We start from the raw sequence: 23,928 nt of genomic DNA on the forward strand, positions 1-23,928 counted from the left end.
TTGTTGTTAAACTAGAGGTTTCCGTAACTACACAGACACGGATACCCATGAGACATTAATTAACAGACTTAAATTAAAAGTGCATTTGAAACTAACAAGAGAAGCATTTTCATCATTGTTTACATTCACGTTTAATATGTGATTGATAGCTTCTTGCTTGTCATTTTCCTAGCTCATTAGCTATAACTCTAATTACACTTGTCCCCAAAATACAGCTGTAACTAATTGTCGTATTAAATGCAGATACCTGAATTCCAATTATGTCATTCTTAGACTTTCATGGGATGCCAGATGATTAACCTATACCATCAGAATAAGGACATTTGGCATGTCATTCAACAGTTCCTACTTTCATTTGGGATTAATCTGTTGTCGTGCTGCTATATACTTTGTGGCCTCATCCTGCTGAGAAGTCAGCTTTTTGGCAATGTGTAGTGCATGGAGTTAAGCTCACAACTAAGTCTTCTACTGAGACATGCTGTAATACCACTGATCTTATTCTTTGACTTTTAGTTAACATTGCCATATATTACATGATCAAATCCTGTAAGTAACTAATTTGAAATTATAAAAATGCAGACTGATTTTTTACAAATCTGTTGCTTCTTTGGGGCAAGGCTGCTGGGGTTTTTTTTGTTGTTATGAGATAAAGTGGTTCAGCCCATTTCCAAGAACAGGATAAATACTGGGGATGGAGCTGGACTTTCCCTACAGTAACTTATTTTAACAGCTGTAGAGTTGAAAGAGGAATATTTAATAGTGGCAAGGGGATGATCTGTGCCACAAGTACAGAACTGTATAATACTGCAGGAAAACAGCTGTGAATGAATGCTGAGGTTACACATCCCTCAGTTAATTTTCTGTGAAATCCTGTCATAGGTGTTTTTCCTGATCCAAGAGGTGGTTCACAAGGACTTCTATGACTACTGCTTGTATGGTTAGTTCATGTGGAAGGAGGCCTCTTTGTGGAAATAAGTGTGCAAGTACATCTGGCTTTTTATAGGGTCATTCCAATTCTGTGTGATTGCTTTCTTGGTCTCTCAGTTTCTTACCTGGAAGATGATGTTTAAAAAACCCAACAAAAACCCAAACCACAAAAAAAACCCAAAAAACCAAAAAAAAACCCCAAACCGAAAAACAAAGCGCATGTTGACATTGTAAAATAAGGAACTCTGAAGCTGAAAAGATCCCCTAATACAAGGTACTTGTGCAGTTTTTAATTCTTCCCTTCTCCACCAGAGTTATCAAATCAGCTTCCAGATGTGCTGTAGCAGAAGCCCAAAGGCTGGTTGACGTCTCATGGGTATGGCTTCCTCTGAATGCACTTCCAGAGTAAGCCATCAAGTGGCACTGTAGGCACCATCTTCTGTTTCCAAAATTTCTTTTGCCATTGGCATTGAATATGATTTATTTATTTCGCCTCTTGGGCATCTGTTTTTAATTTCCTTTCAACATACAATTGCTGTTGTCCTTCAAGCTCAAGATCTTCCTTCAGAATTTATAAAATAAGGAAGGTTTTTTCCTTTGATTTTTGTGCTCTAGTTCTCTCTAAGCAAAAGAAAATTTATTGACCTTGGGCTTTTCTCCTTCCTGTTGCCTGCCTCTGGCATTGCTTTTATTCCTGGGACTGTGTTTTGGTTTTAACACTCCAGAAAGACTCTGTTGTGATCCACCTGAAACCTTTCCTGACTCAAAGCCTCTCTTGTTTGCCCTTGCTGAGCTGTAAGTAGTCTGTCAGCCAAAGAGGCAAACCTGCAGGTTGTAGAAAAGCTTGTGGAACAGGAGTTTATCAGAAATACACTTTACGTCAGTCATTCCAAAGACCTGAACATTTTAATCATTTAACAGCTTTAGTCTGTTAATTATATAGCAAGGTGTAAGCAAGCAACTGTGGCAGTCCTAGATCTTCTGGCAAGCAACTGCTGATAGTTACCCTCAGTGTTTCCTGCTTTTTGGGTATCCCGTCCTGGAGTTACAGGGATGGCCACCCGGTTCCCTCAAGGGAAGGTGCTTCTAGGCTTGTAACAACAAGGTTTATTGCGCTGCAGGTCAGGCTGATGCTCCCTCTGACACTTCTCTCTTTAAAGGGTGATGTTGCAGATTGTATTGGCCATGAAGAGAAAATCTAAAGAAAATAAAAAGTAATGTTTCCTTATAGTCCTAGTGACCTACTGAAGTGCTTTTGTTTTCTTTGGTTGTTTTACAGTTACAGAATAAAACTGCATTCCCAGTCTGAAATATAACTGTTGTGTTTGCCTGAAGGCTTCAAGTGCTGTCGTATTATTTTCTTTTTTATTTTTTGTGTACTTTAAACATGGAAATAGGCTGTTTCAATATTTTTTTGTTGATTTCTAAAGAGCTTTTAATGTCCTAGTCCTTGATAACTTCTTGTTTGCGTGTCTAAATGTCTCACCCATATAATTCTCTGTGTTGTTTTCCTGTCTGTCCACTTCCATGGTATCTATTTTGAGCACTTCATTATTATTTCTTATTTATGTTATTATTTGTAAGTAACTATTACAACCTCTTACTGTCTTTCCGGTCTGGGTTGTTATTGTGTGTTGGAATATCACAATTTGATTAAATACTCACTATCTAACAAAGTAAAAGAGTGTATTTTGAATTATTTAGTTTTCAAAAACCTAATTTACATCAAACAAGGCTCTACTGATTAAATCAATTAAAAACATGGTACAAGTATTCCTTCCTCATTGAAAATGTAAAAACACCCCAAACCCCAAGGATGCTGAAAGAATGTTTGAATGTTGCATAACTGTTATGTAAATTAAATTTCCCTTTAAATCCCAAAGGCAGGGCTTCTTGATGGGATATGTTTCTCTAGAAGCGATGGACCATTCTCTGATGATACTGTAGTTTGTATCTCATTCAGTCACATCCAGGCGTTGGACTGCATATTACTGTCTTCTGTCTGCTATTGCATCTGTCCCTGCCCCACGCGTGGCATTGACTGAGTTGCAGTTGGGTGCATTTGTTACTTCATTACCCCACTTAGGAAGGAAACATCTTCAGTCATTTCCCTGTATGTTGCTGCTCCTCAAATGTGGTGTGACAGCAGTATTGGCAGTCTAGGGGCTTGGCAAGATGAGGACATGCCACGTCTTCTGAAAGGCGGTGAACACATTGAAAACACGTCCTGAAAATACCTCTATCTGTAGCTGCTTACATTTAGCAAATTGGAAAGATTCTTTTTCTAATTAAAAACAAAACCTTCATATTCAGGCTGAACTTGCATTTAGTGTGTAGGATATTATGAATAGTAAAACTTCTTTTCTGGTGTAGGGACACAGACTACTGAATGAAATCCTTCTCTCTTTAGATTGTTTGGTTCGGCACATGAATGCTGGGCATAAATCAGGACCTAAATGTATAAATCTTGAAAGCACTTTGTTATAATACTATAGTAACAAATTTTATTGAGTGCTCATACCTCCAGATGGATTACCTCCATGAATAATGTATTTTCATTTGTAAGGTTTTATTGGCTGGGAATTATTGTGACATTCCAAACCATGTAGCAATGGATTGCCCCAATTTGGGATAACTAAATCATGGGGGTATTTTAGTGTCATCTTTATTGTATGGATTAATCTCTAGCTGGTGTGTTTTGAGGCTTATAAAAGTATGTAGCATGTAGCGATAGTGTTGTAAAATACTTCAAGCTTTTGATGCTTCTGATGAAAATTACGTAATAAATCTTTGGGAGGCCCAGTTTGACCTGAACATCTGATGTCTTGCTAACATGATTCTGCATTTTCTTGTAGGGAAAAAAAAAAATCTGTGTTTTGCATTAGATTTTTCTGAATTTGTAAAATTATTGAATATGACACGGTACTTTCAGATAACTCATTCTTGTATCAGTTGGAAAACTTACAATAAGTTTTTACTATATATGTTTTGATAATAAGTTTTGATTATAATAACTATAATGAATGCAGTGAGTATATTCACATCCAATTTAGATTTACCTGTGTAAGGATCTTTGTATGTGTGTATTTCTATATATATATACACAGAGATCCATACATAAACACACCCCATAAAGAGTGTTTATGTTAACTTGTAATAAAACTGTGAAGTGTTGCACCAGAGGAAGTAAGCAGGAGAAAATTACTTGAGGGAAAGATGGAACTGACTGATATTGGTCACTTTATTTCTGTCAAGTAATCTCAGCATCTTGCAAAGCAGGGATCTTGGGAACTGTGTAATTCACCTGTGATTGATCTGGTCAATCAGCTAATGCAGTTATGGTTTAATGTTTAGCTCTAATCAATAGAGCCATCTGGGAACAGTGCATTAGAAAAATTGAAATATTTTATAGCTCAAAGAGCCTTAGCTATGTTGTGTACTTTCTATAAAAAGATATATCATATATATATATATATATGTATTTAGAGATATAATATGTAGAGTCTACTAAGTGTTGTGTATCATGCAGTTTCAGTTTTCCACACGGTTTTTAATTTGTCTGGAGAGAAGAAAAGCAAATATTACCTTTTAGAGACTTTGGTACTATCATGCAAAAAACCTGCACCCCACTGAAGTGATCAAGTGTATTGTATTCTGTTCTCTGAAGTAGTAGCAAAATAGTAGCCATTATTCCCCGAGTTGTGCTTGACCTCAGTAATACTGATGCATTTGGCAAAAAAAAAAATAAAAAAAGTTTTGTCATGGGCCGGTACTGAGATTAAATGCAAGTAGCTGTGCTGGTCTAAACTGTTTTCAAATCAAAAGAAAAAAATCAACCCAGGAGGACAAGAAATGTGCTAAAAAGGCTGAAGATGGAGAGAAAGCACAGGAAACACTCCTGAAGTAACAACAATTAGCTTTGTAGTAAAATTGTACATGTAGCTAGGTTGAAAAAAATTCAACCTCTATAGTTTGAGGAAGTATTTGCTTGTATTATTAAGAGATTTGTTTTCTAAGAACTTGAGATTTTCCCGAGTAAGTGATACAAAACAGACTTTTTTCCTATAATAATTAACAAGTACAGTTTAAGATGTGAGGTTGTTTTTTAAACAGTAATGTGAACACCCTCAACTTGTAAGTTAACTTTCTATTTTCATAATTTTTGTTGGGGGACAGGAAGGAAATGGGTCAAACATTACTGGAGACTGATGCGTCACAGACTGATACTGTCCTCCCTTGTCATTTTTTTGGTGAATGGACAGTGTCTGACAGACAATATTTATCTGTCAAGGGTGTGTTTAGCTGATGCATATAATAAGTCATTTCTTGCTGTCCCATTATAACCTGAAGGCATCTGGTTTCTAAGGGCTGTCATTTCACTGCCTGACACTGCCATTCAATCCTCAATGGGTTATAGAGGAGACAGTTTTGTAATTTTTAAGTGATATTTTCTCTTGGGATTGGGCTAGGAAGAAGGTCTTTCCTCCTTCTGACTGTATCATTATTATGTATTTCAGTAGCTCTTTGTAAATCTAGAGTCAAATATGCATTAGTACTGTTCTTTGTTCTCCGTAGAGTTCTTACGTTAACACATTAATGATGTAGCAACATTCTTAATTTTTAAAATGGAGAATTTCTGATTTTGATGGGGAAGGCAGGAGTATTCATATCATTTATATTAACATACAAAGTTTAGATTCTCTGAATAGCCCTTTGCAGGCATTTCTCTTTCACCATTGATAAATTAGGGAATTTAAACTCTTATAATCTATAAATCACATGCATTAAGAAGATGGTAATGAATAGGAGTATGGTGTGCACTGAAAATGTAGTGATTGAATTGATATCCGTAAAAATTGAAATGTGAAGACACTGTGTGCTCTCTAGTTGTTCTTTTATCCTTTTATTTAATGCTCATCCATGCTTCTGATTGCTGTCAGCACTGCTGACATTTACAGATGGGTGCATGCATCTTTCTTGTATTTACTTCATAAAAAAACCCCACACCAACAATGTTCTGTTTTGAGCCTATGCCATGTGCTCCTTATACCTGAAATGAACGCAAACTGCTCAAAATCATTACTATCATTGTTACTGAAAATCATTTATATAATGTAACTCTGTAAAGTGTTGCTTATGTTAAACCCCCTTTTTTTTTTTTTTTGTCTTGGTGCAGGTAGAAGAGGGCTGGTGGGAAGGTATACTCAATGGAAAGACTGGCATGTTTCCTTCCAACTTCATAAAAGAATTGTCTGATTCTGATGATGTTGGAATAGCACAGGAAGAGCAAGTAAAGCCAAGTAAGGAAAAAAATATTATTGGTGTTCTGTATATACGTCTGTGTCTTTACCCGCTAACACATTGTTAGGGTACCGCGTTTGTATGTCTTGCTTGGAAGTGGTTTTGAATGCCATGTTCTTAATTTGTGCTGTGAAAGGGTCAGATGATGATGATAAGTGTGTACACCATGCTACCTGAGTTTTAATATTAGCATTGCTTCCTGAGCTGTCTTAAGACTTGCCGAGCTGCAACAGACCAAGAACAGAGAAGACAATGATCATTATTGGATTTGTATTTCAAAACGAATTACAATTATTTTTTTTTTTGTGTCTTTAGATGTGGAAATTGAGCAAAGTAACCAAACATCTACAAAGTGGCTGTGCTTATTTAAACGAGGGATTAAAGTGCCATGCCTTCTATAATGACTCCAGTAGATTTAAGGATTCATAATTATTGGTGTGGGACATGCGGCACTTTTTCCCTCCAGGTGCTGAGCATGTTACTATCACCTCCGTCACCCACTGCCCCAGCAGCCAAAGGGAAAAGGGCCAGAACTGGGACATGGACTTTGTTCTCTCACTTAACAGTGGGCCAGTACTGCTGCAGGTGAAAAGCATGTTTGGTAACTAAGTTTGCAATAGTATAAGCATGGTAGTGGGTTGTCCTATTTATAACTTCCCTTGGAGAATAACCTGAACCAAAAGTATGTTGTTATATGAAATGGACACTTGTTGGTCTTCATGTTTTTTCTGTTCTTCAAACAGATATTCTTGTTAATTTACTAATTCGGTGGTCAATTCTGAATCCTTAGTGAAAAGGGAAAAAAAGTCAATTGTATTTATGTATTCAGGCTAATTCCACAACACCTGCCAAGGTCTTCCTATTTTCAGCGCTGCAGATATTTATTGCTATGTAGTGTTCTTCCGAGATCTCTGAACAAGCAAAAGTGAAAGGACTTCCAAGATCTTTGTAAGCTTATTTCAGCTGAAAAATACCAAAACCTTTGTAGTTCATTCTGTCAGTGAGAGGTAGCAAGTTAAACCGCTTCCTTTTATTTCCCCCTCTCATTTTTCCATTTAAGGCAAATTTACCGTCTTTATTCCATCCTACAGAAATAAGGTCCTAAAAAAAATGACCTTTGCAACGCTGAAAATTTTTTATATTGTTTTTGTAATGGAGTACTTATTCGTGTGTACTGGCACTGGTGACCTACTCTTGTGGTCAGTGCTGCTAAAGGTATTTCCAGGAAACATTCCTACAGACTGGAATTAAAATATTTTAAGGAAGTTAAAAATTTTAGTGTGATGGAAAGGGAAAAAGGGCATTAAGTGAAGTTGCCCATTTCAGTGAGATTGCAAACTCCTTTCTATAACCTGTATGTGTGATCGTGAATTTCCTTCATTATAAACACAGTGAGTCTTGGAAGAACAAACTGTGTAGATGTAGTTTCAGCTCTGGATTCTGTAGTGTTTGGTACTCTATAAATGGACAAGGTGAGTGATACTGTTCAGGATGGAATACCCCAATTTTATCTGTCAGAATGAATGAATTAATATTCCTTCCCTGGTTAATCGGGTAATATTTACTTTATAATGAGCATCCTAAAAATGTCTTTTAACAAAAACATACATTGGAGTGTGTAAAAGCAGCCACAAAGCACTGGCGTGTTTCATCGACGTCCATAATGGCACATGCTTAGTTCAAGTTCAGTTTTGTGTGCTGGTTCTGACTGTCAGTGGAATCTAAAAGCTGTGATACTTACATTGAGAAGATATCAGTAACACAGATATCGGTTTTGTCTCTAACTAAATTGAAGATAACTATAGCTGAGAGATGGATTTTCTTCTTTCTTTTATGTAATTTAACTCTTTGGAGGTGCTTTGTGGCTAGCTGAAATGATATGCTATTAGGGGTTATTTTCTAAATAGCAAAATACCTATAAAACAGCATAATACTTTAAACCTCCTCAGAGAGCGACAGGGACTCAAGGAATTTTGAGATTCTTATGAGGGTTATAATGCTTTTTTTATTTCTTTTTCTTAAAGTAAAACTATTGATTTAAGAACTGCATTTCCTAGCAGAGTTATGGGAAATATGCATGAACTCAGTTCTTTCTAGGTGGTTTATGTAATTGTTACATGGTGCTTTATGAGGCTCTATTCAGGTACACTGACTATCTGGATTTGAAAATCTCCATAATGACACGGCAGAAATTTCAGCAAGTTTATACAAACTGACTACGAGTGATAATCTCATTCCAAGTATCTGTGCTTAGTCTTAAAACAGCAAGATAAAACCCAAACAAGATTTAGCCATCAGGCTAGCATTACTGTTGAAATGCTCTGGGTAACATCTCAAAAGGGTGTACATTTATGCCTCTAGATCAGCTCTTTTCTTTGTGAATGACAAGACATGACAGCAGTTCAGCTCTGCAGTGACTCCCTTTTGTTTTGCTGGAGACGTTGCTGAATATGTCTGTATCACAGGACTTTTTAAGGCAGAAACCTTGAAAATGAATTCTAGACAAGTCAGTGTGAAGGGGCTGTACCTGCGCGTTGAACCAGAACCTTAGATGGTCACTGAGGTTCTACACAGCTTCTAGAGGGGCCTAGACAGGGTTGGGGTACAGCTCTGTAATTTTCAGCAACAACCTTGAATGCTTCAACCCAGTTTGTACAATGGATAAGATAACACTTGTCAGGTTTACTGGGAGACTTGGGAAGGTAGCATGGGATCTTTGGAGAAGGGGCACTGTGCAAATACAAGAGTATTTTTTAGTTAATAGTTAAATTTAGTGCTTTGGTTGAACATAGTTAAACTTGATCTTTTAATCACATTTTACTGACCTTTTGGAAGAGCAAATGCAATTTTTGGTGAACTCAAAGTGGAAGAAATACAGAAAAGAAAAATTATGCAACTTGGCTTGTTAGGAATAAGGTGAATAAAAATGTTTATTTCTCTGTCCTTCTGTTATGACCTGCGCAGGCCCAATGGGGAGAAAGGTTTTGTCTGATTTTATTGGTTTTGTTGTGTCCATGTAAATGTTACGGCAGATCAGAGTAAACGGCCAGAAGGAATTACCGTGGTTTCTTTTCACACTGTGCCATAGCATAACCTCAGAAGTTTCTTCAGAACAAAAAGCCCCTTTTATGAAAATGTCTGGGGTTAGTTTTGGAAGTGCCTAAATATTTCTGAATACTGACCTGTGCTTCCCCTCAGATGGTGGGTGCTCAGCAGATTTGGAAGTGAGACTTACTAGATCAAAAGATTGTGGGTTTGATGATTTGTTTGTCTGTTTATAAAATATTTGTCCCAGCTGTACTGTGACTACAAAATTTTTTGCCCTCAAAGGCACATTTCAGAATGTAATTATGGACAGCATCAGGTACCCTTAGAGTAAACAACAGTTCCTTGTTCTTTAAAGCATTCTCTTGAATTAAATTCTTTGACCAACTGTTACAGCATGAACAGGAAGTATGCATTATAATTTAATTATTAAATGGATCCATATTAGATGGATACCTGAATTATAAGATTATTTTCTGTATTTCTCAGATATTTAGTATTAATTTTAAGAGTATTTTCAATACCACATCTTGCTATTACACCCTGTTGAGAAGCAAAAAGCTGTCATGGAGTCAAATAAATCATACCTGAGAGAATCACAACTTAATATTAAGGAGGTGATTTCAAAAGCATTTTAGTATGTTCATGGCAATGTCATGACAATATTTAAAAGTGGCCTTTTATACCTTGCTGTGTCTTGTATGTGTCTGTTCAGGAACTGGCCTCATGGTATATATAAAATATTTTTAGAACTTGTTAGTGATGGCCACTGAGAAGTCATGACTGCTGGAGTTAAAACTGATGATAGACTCATCAGCTGATGGTTCAGGCAGGCAACCTCCTGTATTTTGAGTTCTTAAAACTTTAGATGTCCATTTTTGTCTCTCTGGCTCTCATCAATGTCATGAAGTTTAACATACCTTTCTCTTAGTGATTTCTTAATTGTTGTTTGACAGATTTAATAACATTCTCTCAATGGTATTTTTAAAAACAAGGTTGAAAGATGGATTTGTGGCTTTTTTGCTTCCTCATTCTGTACAAATAAGGCAAGGAGAAACTTTTGTTGTTACTTAAACTGCAAGAAGAAAACAATGAAAGGGCTTTTTACAACACATAAATGAGTATAGCCTTTTATTTTCTGAAAGTCCAACAGAATGATATGCGGGGGGAAAAAATACACATTTTTATTACCAAAATGGGTGTGATGCTATGTTGAGACAATTCACATGTAGTGGCTATTTTGCTTTAATATTTTACTGAAGGCATTAATTTTTATGTTGCTATACCTAGGTGAGATTGGCAACAAGCTGGCATTGGTATATTCTTGGGCTTGCCTGGGTACCTCAGGTTTCAAAAAATACCAACACAAAACATCTCAGCTGCTTATGCCTTTGCCTTCACTTGAATTTCATATCATAAATGTCAGAGCATAGCATGAGTTATCTTGCTATCAGAGGAAAAAAAACCCAAGAAATTAATGGGTTTGATAATAAAAATGTTATCTTAAAGATCTAAGATGGGAAGTGGGATTTGTTTGTGGGCTTTTTGGTTTTGTTTTGTTGCTTTCTTTTTTAATTTTAGTATTTTGCGTTTGTTAATGTGTGCCGACTCAAAACACCTGATTAAGCTATTGGCTGAAAAAACTGATTTATTCAGGTATTAGTGTCCTATCCCTTCAACTAAGCATTGTTTGAGACCAGTTTCCATGCCCAAAACATTTCTAGTAAGTCATCTTGGAAAGATGCAGTATTTCTGATGCTCACAGGATCCTGGTATATTAAAGAAATGTGAGTATTTCAGTGCCCTGTTTGGATGTCAGCTGTGCTTGTTCGAGTGCACTACATCTGCATAAGGAGTGTTGAGCCACTGTGAGTACATCATTGCAGTAATAACTTTTTTCAGGCTTCCCCTGTGCTCCATGAGGAGGTTGAATAAGACAGACAAATAATTTCACTTGCAAGTCTTGCAACTTAATGGACAACAGACAAAAACCTAAGAAAAAATGCATTCTGTTGGACATTGTAAAGAACAGCTTTAGCAAAATCATGAGATTCTTTTATCTGACATACATGCAGTAAGAATATTTTAACTTCATGTACAATCAGATAGTGTTAATATTCTCGTTGTTTTGCTAATGAGGCTTTAAAAATGTTAGTGATTGAAAATACAGATTAAAACTTCTTCCTCTCCCTTCTTTTTACCATCATTCGATCTCTTCACCTCCAACCCCCACCCTGCCCCTTCTCTTGTTTTTTCCTCTTTCCTTCTCTTGCCTGCTGTCAGGAAAATCTGCCTTTGAAGGGACAATTCTGTACAGAGTGGCACCGGCAAAGATTGACAGCTACAGACGCTATAACAGTGAGTGTGTTTCAAAATCAACAAGCAATAGCTTTAGTCCTCAGTACTTGTTTGATTTATCTACACTTGTAAAATGTGCCACTGCTACTCACTTATGGCTACTCTACATGCATATATCTGTCTGTAAGCTAAAATCAGTTTGCTGCTGATGAACTGCCTAGCCTTAATGCAATGAGAATGCACTTGTTCCTTCTGTGCATGTGTATGTTATATGTCCATATAATGTATGTGTGCAAGCCCACAATAAATTGTGAATTATATTGAATGTTTTGGTCTCAGCTATGGTTTGAAATTAAGACCATTTACTCCCATAATTTTTACCACGTGAAACATGAAGACTATTGATAATAACCACAAATCTTTGAATTAAAAGTCCTTCCACTCTAAAAATAAAGTACCTACTGTGATTGCTGAATTCATAAAATACGCTTTGCTTTTCTTAAAGAACATTGTGGGGTTTGGGATTTTTTTTGTGTTTTGGTTTTTTTTTTTTCCCTCTAAAATTTAATGCATGCTCTTCATTTGGCATTCTGTCTTTGACAGCTATTACTCACAGCATTTTGGTTGATAGATTTTTTTTTCTGCCAAGGAAAGTAAAAGATATAAAGCTACTTTCATTTCATGTTCAGGTTTTTGCCTTCTGCGTTTTGGAAGCAGGGAACATACTGCTTTTCATATGCTTTTACTACCCTGTTAATACAGAATAGAGGATGGTGACATCAGATGCAAGACAGAGGAAGCAAGGAAGACAGAAATCTGTCCTTCCACCTGCTTCCTCATCAAGAAATCTAGCAGAAAGAGATCCTACTGAGTCACATTAAGTGTGACTAAGTACAAAGTGTTCAGTCCTGTCCTCCGGTGAACAAGATGTTGTGCTAACTGGCATCTGCTTTCATCCCAGACAGTTTTCTCTTCAGAAGATCCAAGCTGTGCTGCCCTTCTTCCTCCTTTCTGAGTTGGGGGTGTTTGCTCTCCTGCCTCTGAGGACTTCTGTCTTACGCATATTCACAGCAAAGGATGAAGTAGTTGAAGTGGTAGTCATCTATTCTGATAACTTGCACTTACACCTGCTTTTTTTAAACAAAAATCTTTATGGACGTGTGCAACTCTGAGTATTTCCTCATAGAGAATTATCTTCCTATCTACCAGAATTCATCTCTCTTCTGCAGTTCTACTCAAGCTTCCATTCAAGCTCTTGTTTTGACTGGAGCAGACCATGTGGCTGGTGGTCTTCACATTTCTCTGCTGCTTCTCACCTTATAGTCTTCATAGGTGCTTATGCATCACTCAAATTGCATGCTTCTTGCAGAGTTCTTAGACCATCATGTCCTCAAATCCACCGATATGATGAGCATAACAAGGATTTATGAAGTAAATCTCCAGTATGCTTGATTTCTGACTTCTAGCTTCAAATCAGATGCAAGGTCTGCCTTTGGCACCTTTAATTTCACAACATTAATCTTTTTGGGCAGTTTTGCCCTAACATTACCTTTCAGAGTTTTCCAGAAACCTGCTCTCTGTGCCCAGCCCATGTTCCGTTAAGTGTCAAACGGTCCTTCCTCTTTTCTCGTGCCGTTTAAGGTGAGCCTAAGTGAAGTCAGGAAGAATTCAGTCACCTTTCTGGTTGTGCTAGAGCATTTAGTTCTCCTTGTTAATAATACTGGCCCACAGTCATGCCACGCCGCAGAAAATCAGTTTCATCGGACTGATTTCACAGAGTGCAGGATTGGATGGGTATCTACAAGTACGCTTGATAACCAGCTGCAAGAAGACAGCTTGACCCACAGTAAATTGTCTCACATTGCTCTGAGCAAATACCCATCTAAATGTTGTTTTTAAAGCTGACAAAAGATGTCCTGTTTAATACTACCTCCCTTGGCATTTGGTTGGGACTTGCACATTTTTTTTCATGCTGAAGAGGTATTTTGCTTTCTCTGTAAAACTGCATCTCAGAAGGCCAGATGTCCAGCTACATTCGTGGCCTGCTTGTTGCTTACTGGATTGGAATCTGGACTGAAATGGGTAGTACGCAAAATCAGGTCATCTGGGAAAGTTTTAAACAAAATGAGGCTTGGCATTGTTGATACTATCAGAGTTGTTATCTCCTAAACTAACGTGCAAAAAGGAGGTTTCATTATTCTTCCTGCTACATCTATTGGCAGCTCGCTTCCTGCATCCTCATGTTCTTCCAGAGCAGGCCTACTGAAGGTGTGGCCAGCTCCCTCCATTTCATATCTGATCTCTGGTCTTTATTTTCAGACAAATACCCATGTGCTTATGTCTCCAGTGAAAATCATTTGGAGGCATTCCACAAAATAGTTTTTGTTTAGGGATGTCTGTTTTAAAGTTGTTTTAAACACACAGCTGCTCTAATTTCAGCTTTCTGATTTCTCCATGAGTTAAGCTCGAGTCCATTCATAGCTTTAGATTAGTTATGCCCACGGGGTGCTTGGATTCACCTGTATCACATTGCATGAAGCGTTGCTCAACTTATGAAGCAAGCTTAGAGCTTTTACTTTACAAACATATGCTTAGTGCTAGAATACTTTTGTTTTGGAAGCCGTTTCGCAACTGCTTTGTTTAAGAGAAATTTTCTTACGTAACCAAGACCTATAACAGCTAAATGCTGTTGAATTAGTGTGTAGCTGCTTCTAGAGATACCTTTCACCGAGATATGCAAGATTATCTCCTGCATAAGCACTTGGCCTTGCCTTCATGTGCTGACATGGCTTTTTTGGTCATTAGGTATGCCAGGCTCCACTCAGCAATAATTCCAGCTCCTTTGTCATTCTGCTCATTAACCTGCTGTCAGAAGATTTTTGCTACTGCGTATGCTGGGTGAAGAGGGACACACGCAACAAAAAATTACTTACTTGTTTTGTTGATCACAGCCCTCTTTTCTCTCATCCTGCAACTTTCCTGCACCTCCACGAAAAATGCTTCTTGGATTTTTTTTATTTTTACTGGTTTAATTTCTCTTTCTTCCTTCACTTTCTTTTTCTTCGAAGATGCTATAACTGAGGAACAGGGCAGATACAACGCTTGATTTGACAAATATTTGCCTCTCTTTCTTTATATGTGGATCCACAATGCTGTCAGTAATAGATATTAGATATAATGGAAGAAGATGAGACAGGATCGTTGAAACAGAAATATTCGTGAGTAACCTTAATTGTGTTTTCTATTGCTCCATCACTTTTTCTTTTTTTTTTTTCCTTCCTTCCTCTAATCCTTGAGGAGCTATGCCTGGTCAGAGTTTTCAAAGAAATCAATATGGTTGATGTATTTGTGACGTTGTTAACCCCATTTAAGAGTGTCTGAATATGAACGATGTTAAATGAGAAACCTAAATGTGGATTTTATCAGTTCTGAAGAGAAGACAGTTGCAATTCTTTATTTCACCTCAACTTCGTGTAACTTGCTTACAAAGAAGAACATATATTAAATATGCATCTGCTACAATGAAAAATAACATCTGAGAAAAAACAATGCTAGAACTGGGTGAAGGAAATTTTTATGATTAAAAATAAGCATTTTTTTTTTCTGGAGAAGGAATGTACAGATGGCGAGGGATTGGGGGTGGTGGGTGGAAGAATTATGTTGACTGGGGTGAAACACATTAAATCCTTCTGTTGATTCGGATTCCCACTACCAGGTGGTTTTTCATGAGTCTCACAAAAGACCAGTTTTTGGTTAGTGGCAGTTAAAGAATCCTTTTGGTTATGGTTGCTTGTCTGTCCTTTCACGTGTAATAACATGTTCCTTTACTTGGTGAGAACAAGGATGGTGAAAAAATAGTTCCAAAATGAAGGCGACGATGGTACAGTTGTAGAGCTCCTGAATGAATGATTGTTTCTATTCGCTCTTACAGTACTCAGGGAAATGGCTGGGGATGAGGTGAAGCCACCAACTTCCGTATTGATGGCTCTGTGTTCATGCTGCAGAAGATGCTTGCGCTGCCCTTAATGCATGCTGCTTCGTGGTGCTGGACACCGCTCCCCTTTTCCCTGCATGATTTCTTGTGCAAACATAAAAATCTTGGGGCTGTTTCTTACGTGGCAAGAACTGTTGTGCTAAGGAAAACAAACATGCTGAAAGGAAATGGCAAAGTGTTTAGATTACACAGTTACATTTCTTCAAGGAATTTAACTGAGAATAACAAATAATGACTGATATTGAGATAGTCTGCCTCAGCCGTTTGTACATATGTAAGCACTAGTGGTAAAGAAGCATAAATTTGTTTTTTGAAAGTGTGAATTTATTAACCTTTAAACTATGAAGGATCAACATGGCTTTGTTCTACAGTAATGTTTAAAATCAAACCTCCTGTTCTGGTTTTGATTTTTTTCTGATTCTATGAAATGTTATTGGGGATGGCTTCCATAAAATACAGCTCAAGATAAATACCTCTTAGTCAGTGGGTATTTTTTCTCTCTTTGCCAGTATGTGAGGAAAAGGAAGAAGGGCAGTTCCTGTCTCATCTACTGCAATTGCTGTGTATAACTTCACCTTCTTTGTCATTCAGATCAGTCACTCGGGCGTTCCACACTGTCATTCTCTAAATAGAAGGAAAGGACATATTTCCCCTCGCCTTCCTTCCCTTCTGCAAAAGGCAAAAATCTCAATAAGCTCCATTTACACAGTTCTTTGTTCTATTAAACACAGTTGACAGTGTTTCTCTCTGGCTGCCAGACCAAATCAGGAGATCCTTTGCATCCTCTCAGGTGTGTGCCTCTGAACAGCTGACCTTTACATTGCTTAACAGAGCCAGCCTGAGAAGCGCTTAGAGGGCCAGAGCATCATTGGCTTATACATTGCCAAAGTGGTCTGTCTTTTGCCCAGTGCCATAAATTGTCTGCAGAGAGAACAATCCAGAATAAAGAACAAAAATTAAATTGCTAAATAACAGCTCGAAATAGAAAGCTCTGTAAAGCTCACAATGTATTCTCCTTTTTTCCTGCCATTTTAAGTTATTTAGAAACAATTCATTTCCTGCTTTGAATGGAGTTAATTTTATCGCAACTGTTTATTGTTTTTTTAACAGCTTTAGTTTACACAGCCCTTTATCATCCGTAAATATCTTTCTGATTTAGAATCTTGGTTTGATGCCAGCACAGCTCTGGGGCCATCGGTGAATTAAGTTTGATGTTGTGGTCTCTTTTTAATCCCTATTTGAGCTAATCTGTTTTGGTACATTTCAGAATGTTGCTCTCAAAAGACCTGTAACTGGCATAGCGGGAGTGTGGTGTGTTTCAAATGTCTTGAGAAAACTAATCTCTCTTATATACCCATAAAGGAAAAAGTGTGCGTAAAGTGTGAAATGCCTCCAGACAGTGTTGTGAGAATTTAATCTTCATGAATACTAAATTATCTTCCGTTTGTAAGGAGCACGAAGCAACAGAGAATCTTAGAGCTCTGAGTGTTTTTAAATAGCCGTGTGTTGGTAGTCCCTTATCTTGTCCCAGCCAAAAATTAGGAACGGTTGGCTCCTGGGAATTTTAACATCTTGCTGCTAGCGATTCTGCCCTTGTGCAGACAGACTTCAAGGAGCTTACTATAAAAGTGCACCCAACACTCAGATTTGAGCTCTACCTTGTGGTGCAGATGATTCAGCAACAATAAAGCCAAGTAAAAGAATAGTGTCTTTGCTTATAGAGCCAGAAATGGACAGTGACACCCCCAAAGGACTTATCTCCTTCCTGAGAAATGGTAAAGATCTGAAAAATTTTCATACTATGAGGACTGGTGTGATTGTAGGCAACATTGAACACCTTGTTGGTGTTACGTACGTGGTTTGTCAGCTCTCCAAATGCTGACAGATTCTTGAAAAGTTACTGTTAAAAATTTAAAAAAATAATGAAATTGAGAGGCCTGACTACTGTAGCCTTTATCCTGTCCTAGCTATATTTGAAGCATTTAATAGCTAGACTTAAAAGAAAAGCAAAAGATGTGCTCAGTGCTTTTGAGGACAGCAGTTTGCTGAGCTGCTGGCCTTACCTTAGTGCTTAAGTTCATAGCTCTGCCGCAGCTGTTTGGGAGTGCGTGGGCGTATTGGTCAGCAGCAGCAGATGACTCTGCCAGCTGAAATGCTCTCCAGTTTTTAATGCCCATTTAGCAAGCTGACCTCCCTGCTAACTGTAGCTCTTCTTGCAGAAAATTTCAGGTTTAAAATTCATAATCTGACAGTCTAGGTCACTCAGGTTCCTGCTTGGTTCCCAGCTGTGTCCATGGGCTACTGTCACACCCAGCTCTGTTCTCCTACCAAGCTGTTTGCAGTAGTGGTGAAAAAGGCCATAAAAAGCTGGAAAAAAATAAGAAAAAGGAGGGTGGTTGGAAGAGGGACACTTTTCCATTTTTAAGAGGAGGGATCACCTCAGCCATGAGCTATCCCTTCCTTGTATAGGCAGGGCTAGGGAACCCAGTGCAGCTGCACTTGGCAGGATTGCTCTGAGAAAATTGATGACATATATATGCTGGTATATATATGATGATTGATATATATATATATATATAGAGAGAGAGAGATATCAGGGAACAACCCAATGAAAGAATAAATGAGAGGAGAGAATTTGTCAGGCAAGAGTGGGCATAATGTTCTAAATCCTTGCTTGCAAGTTCTTTATCTGTACAAATCAGAGGTGTATATCTCATGTACCTTGGGAGGAAGGTAAGAGAGAGTGTCCTTAGCATGTTTTTAAGAGTAAAAGCATGTTAGAATATTTTCTGCAGGACCGTTTTGTACTTAAGCGCTGCATTATTTTTTCTTAATGTTACTGCAGATCTTCATTTTGTCTTAATTTGTTCGCAGTTTCTACTGCATGTGGTCCTCCTCTTCCATTACCTGTGCCTCTTGCTTGCCCTCAGCCCTGAATTGATAAGAGCAAGAGCAGACTAGTTCTTGGAAAAGCTTATTTATCTATTTATTTATTTATTTAAGTCCAGAGGGCTCCTCAGTTTGTATCAATCAAAAAATAATAAATGATGTAATTTTTCCAGTTGGTCAGGAAGTATTCTTTTCACTTTGAAGGAGCTTTGTAAGACTGGCCTCTGTATCCAGCCACTCAGATGCAGTTTAGTTTGGATAGGCATCACTTCAGTCCATTCTGACCTCATTTAAAAAAAAAAAAAAAAACCAAAAAACAAAAAAAGGAAAAAAAAAGCTGTTATTTCAGGGCTGTATACTGAGGCAAAGCTCTGTGGCAGCATGGAGAATGAAATGACTCTTGGATTATCATCAAGCAGAGATAAGTGATGCTAGGGAAATCTGTTGTAAGCCCGAGGTGAGGTTCCTGTTACAAGGTGTAATGTCTCATCATAGAAGAATGGTCATAAACGGTGAAGATGCCATAATGAAAAACAAGTGATGACCCAGAAATAAAAGCATAATTCTTATTGGAGCCCCTTGAGGTTCTGATCTCTCTTTCATGCAGGCTTCAAAGATCTGAAAGTCCATGTGAGACCTGTTGAGTAATTCCCATAATTACTTCCATATTTTACTTCCACCCACTGGCCAACATCCAGGTCCTCTTCTCCCACAATTAGTGATGCAGAAAACCTATTTTAATTATTTATTTTAAAGGTAGTTTTTCTGTTCACTTTGGGGAGTGGCTAAGAGTGGTCATGGATTCTATCAGTCAAAATCCACTTACTTGTGGAGGGAGGTCTCTGCACTGCTCCTTTCTTCCATCACAGAGTAGTTCAAGGAGATTTTGGCAAGGATGAAAGAAGGAACCTTTGCCAAAGGGTAATTTTCCCATCCCATATTAAGAAGATCTTTTGTTTAGCAAAGAGATGATGATCACTGTGATCTGTTTGATTTTTTTGAGTTGTGGGTGTTTTATACTCAGAAATATTATTTGTAACTCAGTATAGTCAATTGGTGACCATTCTCTTTGCATTTAGAAGTAGTAAATAAGGTTGGTTCTAGCCTCTGTCTCAGACAGGGCCCTATATTTTGCAAAGCTGGGGAAGGTCCAGCTAGCAGAACTTACAGCTTCTTCTGTTACTGTGCAAATCACAACAAGGTGTGAGACTAAGACAGAGGCAGTGACTTTGCCGTGTTGCTTGAAGAGTTTTTTACCTTTCTGGCTTAATTAATTTACCCTTGCATCTCTGAGTGCCTCTGCATTGAGGAATAGCTCTGCTATGAGTAGCCACTTCCCTCCCACCAACCGCAGCACAGAGCAGGATTGCTGTGAATGCTTGAATTCCCTGCTTTCACGAAGCTTATTGCTTTCATGAGCTCTGGAAGAGAAGGAGTGCATAGAAATTACTTTACTGAAGGTAGGAATACTGCCATTCTAACTACCATAATAAACCACTGAAACTAGATTTGAAGTTTTCCCCCGGTCCCTTCTTGGGAAAATAAAAAGGTCCAAGTAAAGAGATCAAGACACATCATATTTAAGAAAAGAATTTTAATGTTATTTGGAATTCCTTAAAATTACAATCCTGCCCAGTTTATGGAACAAATAACTTGTTCAGTGCTATCTAAATTGAACACTCAAAGAAACAGAAACGTTATTTACATTCAACAGGTAGATCTAGCATCCACTCGGGAAGCCAGAGAGCCTAAGCATTTTGCTTAGTGTTTAGTCTTTTGTTTGGTTCTAATTGGGAACTTTCTCGAATTCTGTGTTCATACTCCTTTCGTGTTTCGGATACAGAAAAATTCAGAGCACCACATGATGACTTCTCTGCTTAACAGTTTTGCTAAAAGTCATGGCCTGACACATAATTCCTGATTTGATTTTCTAGCAGTACTCTGGTGTTGAAAGTAATTTAACAGGTGACCCCCTTGTGTCCTTGATCGTGAGGTTGTAACTGTAGGCCTTAGGACTTCCAGTGTTTTCTGTGGTTCATCAGAGAAACTTCAAGTAGCCCTTGAAGAAGATGCTATGTTTTACTGGGTAGTTATGTTCCTAAACAGTGAATTATTGGGAAGACAAGAAGTCTCCCCACAAAAAAAATTGCTGCTCACCAGCGTGGCAGAAGGTTGTTGGATGGAGTCTACTTGTTAAAACCAAAGCCATCACCTGAATCAGGGAGACAAAAGCAAAGGATTCAATTGTTAATACTAATGTTATTCATAAAGATTTTCACTGACTTAATAAAAATATTTTTCTTTAGGTAATTCCTCTATTTGGTTTTCAAGGGTTGTTCTGTTGTAGGCTGGAAATGATATTCAGATGCTGTCAGCTCAGGAGCACGGCTTCATTTTGTTTCTGTTGCTTATACACATCAGAGAATTGTGGAAACTGAAGCATTACGAAGATTTTACAAAACTTCCCACATGCTCCACAATTTGCAGCCCTTTTGTAGGGATCCGGTAGACTTTGCCCAATCTTATTGCCATTTCTTTCTTTTTGGCAGAAATACAGATAATTTTTTGGTAACGTTGCTTGCTTGCCAAAGGGAAGAGCGAAAGAGATTTGTATATAATCTCTACCTGATTTTAGGTGTCTAGATTTTAAAGCAGAATCTTTCTTCTGTACTGGCAGATTCTTATGTTGAAAATCCATTGCAATCACTTTGTGGATCTTGATATAAAAATAACTAAGAAGATAAGCCTACTTGAAGTATTTCTTTCCTTGACTTTGAAGACCTACATCCATAGCATCATGCGTGCTTGTGAGGGGAACGTAAGGATTTGAGTTTGTTATTATTAGGTAGAATTAGTGCTGTAGTAGCAGCAATTGCTGTGGTTTTCCTGGAAACATAGTTAAGTCAATCTGTAATGTAGGAAGGAATATTTAAACGATTCAGGGGACCGTTTCAATTGGAGGAAACTTCAGTGGGTCACTTCTGCTGCCAGTGATTATTTGGCCTGATTCTGCACCATTCTGCAAATTGGCTGAAGCATCACCATATTGCATCTGTGGCCTCTCCTATTCAAACAGCAGATATTTTCAGATAAGCACAGATAAATTTTCCTATTCACTGAGAGAAGTAATGCAAATCAGAATGTCAGTTTTGATTTATTATATTGCTAGAGGATAGTGTGCATGGGTGCTTTTCTTATGAGGCTGTCTATGCTGCAGAGAGATTTAATTTTCAGCAGGGAACATATTATGCAGCTGATTTGATTGCAAATTTGTTTAAACAGCTTTCAGCTTTAAATTTCCCAGTTAGGTAATGTAGCTTTAGATACTAATTGCAAAATTGGCTTGATATGAGTCACACAGATTTAAGGTACATCCTGCCTGGTCTTACTGCTTGTTATCTTTAAGTGGCTTTACACAATAGCTGCCCTACAACTGAATTTAACTCTTTCATTTACTGAGTTCACGTCCAAATAATTTTTGTCTGAGGAAGAAGGATTTGATACTCAAGGAATGGCTATCTTCATTCATGAAGTTTTGATGCTGGAGTATGCATGTTTTGTGGGTTGGTCTAAGTTCTAACTGGTACACCAATGTGATGAAATACAGTGATTTTTAAAACTCAAAAAAGAGCACATGGCAGAGAGCATCTTCTCTACCTGTTTTTGTGGTTTCGTTTTCCTTTAGAGGATGGTGGGAGGGATCATTTTCCAGTCACAATCTGTTTTGAAAATAGTGAGCTTCACGCCTAAGATTTCTTCTTTCATCTCTTCGTTTCACAGGCCTAAAAGATGCTACAGGCTCTGAGAGTGATGGTGGTGACTCTTGCAGCACAAAATCGGAAGGAGCCAATGGAGGCACGACAATCCAACCCAAAAAGGTCAAGGGTGTAGGCTTTGGAGATATCTTCAAAGACAAACCTATAAAGCTACGACCAAGGTCAATAGAAGTTGAAAATGACTTTCTCCCAGTAGATAAGGTACGTGTCATTTCTTATTTCTCTCAGTGTTGGTTTAAAGAACTTTTCATCCTAAAGTTCTAAATTTTGTCACTGCCTAAAACTTGAAGCTTTATGGTCATTATTTCCTAATCTTTCTGTGGATGAGATTCTGCTTTTTTTTCTTTTGCTGCACACCAGAAAGTGAATTCCAATGAGGTTAGCTGCCTGCAAGAACTGCTACTTTACTTAAAGGCTTACTGCTCTGTTCGTACCTCTGTCTGTTTAATCAGCTTCTTTTTCCTAAGAAAATATTACTTAGGAATAAAAGAACAAGACAGGAGAGGATTTTCAGGTTTTCAGTTGCTCATGTTATGGTAAAAAGAAATTGCTAATTCTTATGTAAACTAAGAGGGAGATACTGTCGTTGTGCCATCGATTTGCTTAAAAAAAAAAAGGGAGCTTTGGCAAGAACATGAATACCTCAACTTAGTACTGGATTTGTTAAAGGATGCTTTCAAAAATCACCTAGCTTTGTTTAAAGGTATTAGTAAAAGAGAAAGCGTATTTTTTGTGGGATTGTTTTACATGACATAAAAAGGAAGTCCTAAGATTAACACTTGGGGAAAAATTTTACTTTCTGACAAATTGAAACAGACCATCTTTTTAGAGAGCACTCTTTGTTCTAAAGCCTCCAAAACTATCACTACATAAATTAGAAAAAAAGAAAAACTAGAAAGCAAAATTAGATGTGTCTAATAAACTGGAGGAGGCAAACTTTAAAAAAAACCCCAAAACCGATTGATTACTCTAAGGTATGTTCTTTAGGGGAACAAACAAATAAATGTATTGTTTCCTAATGAAGTAATAACCAAAGAAGAATCTGTTAAATCCTTCCTTTTGGTGAACAATTAGATTTGCAGAGTTACTGATACGCTGAGAAGTGTTAGGAGGCTTCCACAGCCGCGAGTTCTGCTACGCGCATAGTTACATGATGCATTTTCTTTGGCTCCATGCTGATTTTAAGAAGCTCCTGGGCAGCTGCTCTTGTTCCCTGGTGCTGCACCTTCTCACCTTTTGAGATGTGCTTGTCCAGTTGTCTGTAGAACCAGGCACTTCAAGAATTACATCTTTTTGGCCCATAAAGCTTTTGTTTCTTAACCTAGATCATTTCAGTGACCTGATACATAGCACAGCACCTACCCCCACATCTGCGCTGAGTTATAGCGGTACAACAGAAGGGGAGATCCTGCAGAAGCATGGTGGAAACTTCTTAAGTTAGTTATGCTAAGGGAGAATTGGTTAATAGTTTACAGAAGACTGCAATTTGTATTCTGTATAAGGTGAGTGGTAAAGAGCTGTGATAATCTAAGTGAAGGAAAAACCTAGATTGTATTACTCCTTGGCTATTGCTGACTTCTTCAAAGCCTGCACGGTAGCCTGCTTCCCTTCCCTTTCTGGGTGGGCTCATTAACTCATGTGCTGGGCTTTGTTAATCTGCAAGACTGGGAGCAGCTGAGCTCTGTTCCAGTGGCACCT

At 37.8% G+C, this 23,928-nt stretch overlaps 1 protein-coding gene across 8 annotated transcripts in view; it reads left to right on the plus strand.

Moving 5' to 3' along the window:
- The window catches only part of SH3KBP1 (SH3 domain containing kinase binding protein 1), a 232,978-nt gene that overhangs the window by 118,187 nt on the left and 90,863 nt on the right, over positions 1-23,928 (plus strand). For 5 of the 8 annotated variants that reach the window (XM_074605339.1, XM_074605365.1, XM_074605329.1 and 2 more), the window contains 3 exons: positions 6,104-6,227; positions 11,557-11,631; positions 22,235-22,431. In XM_074605339.1, the coding sequence (XP_074461440.1) occupies positions 6,104-6,227; positions 11,557-11,631; positions 22,235-22,431 (396 nt within the window). The remainder of the gene's footprint in view (positions 1-6,103; positions 6,228-11,556; positions 11,632-22,234; positions 22,432-23,928) is intronic. The other 3 variants (XM_074605346.1, XM_074605384.1, XM_074605392.1) reach the window with 1 other exon arrangement.

This window comes from Larus michahellis, chromosome 1, assembly GCF_964199755.1.
Source record: "Larus michahellis chromosome 1, bLarMic1.1, whole genome shotgun sequence".
In the NCBI taxonomy this organism is placed as follows: domain Eukaryota; kingdom Metazoa; phylum Chordata; class Aves; order Charadriiformes; family Laridae; genus Larus; species Larus michahellis.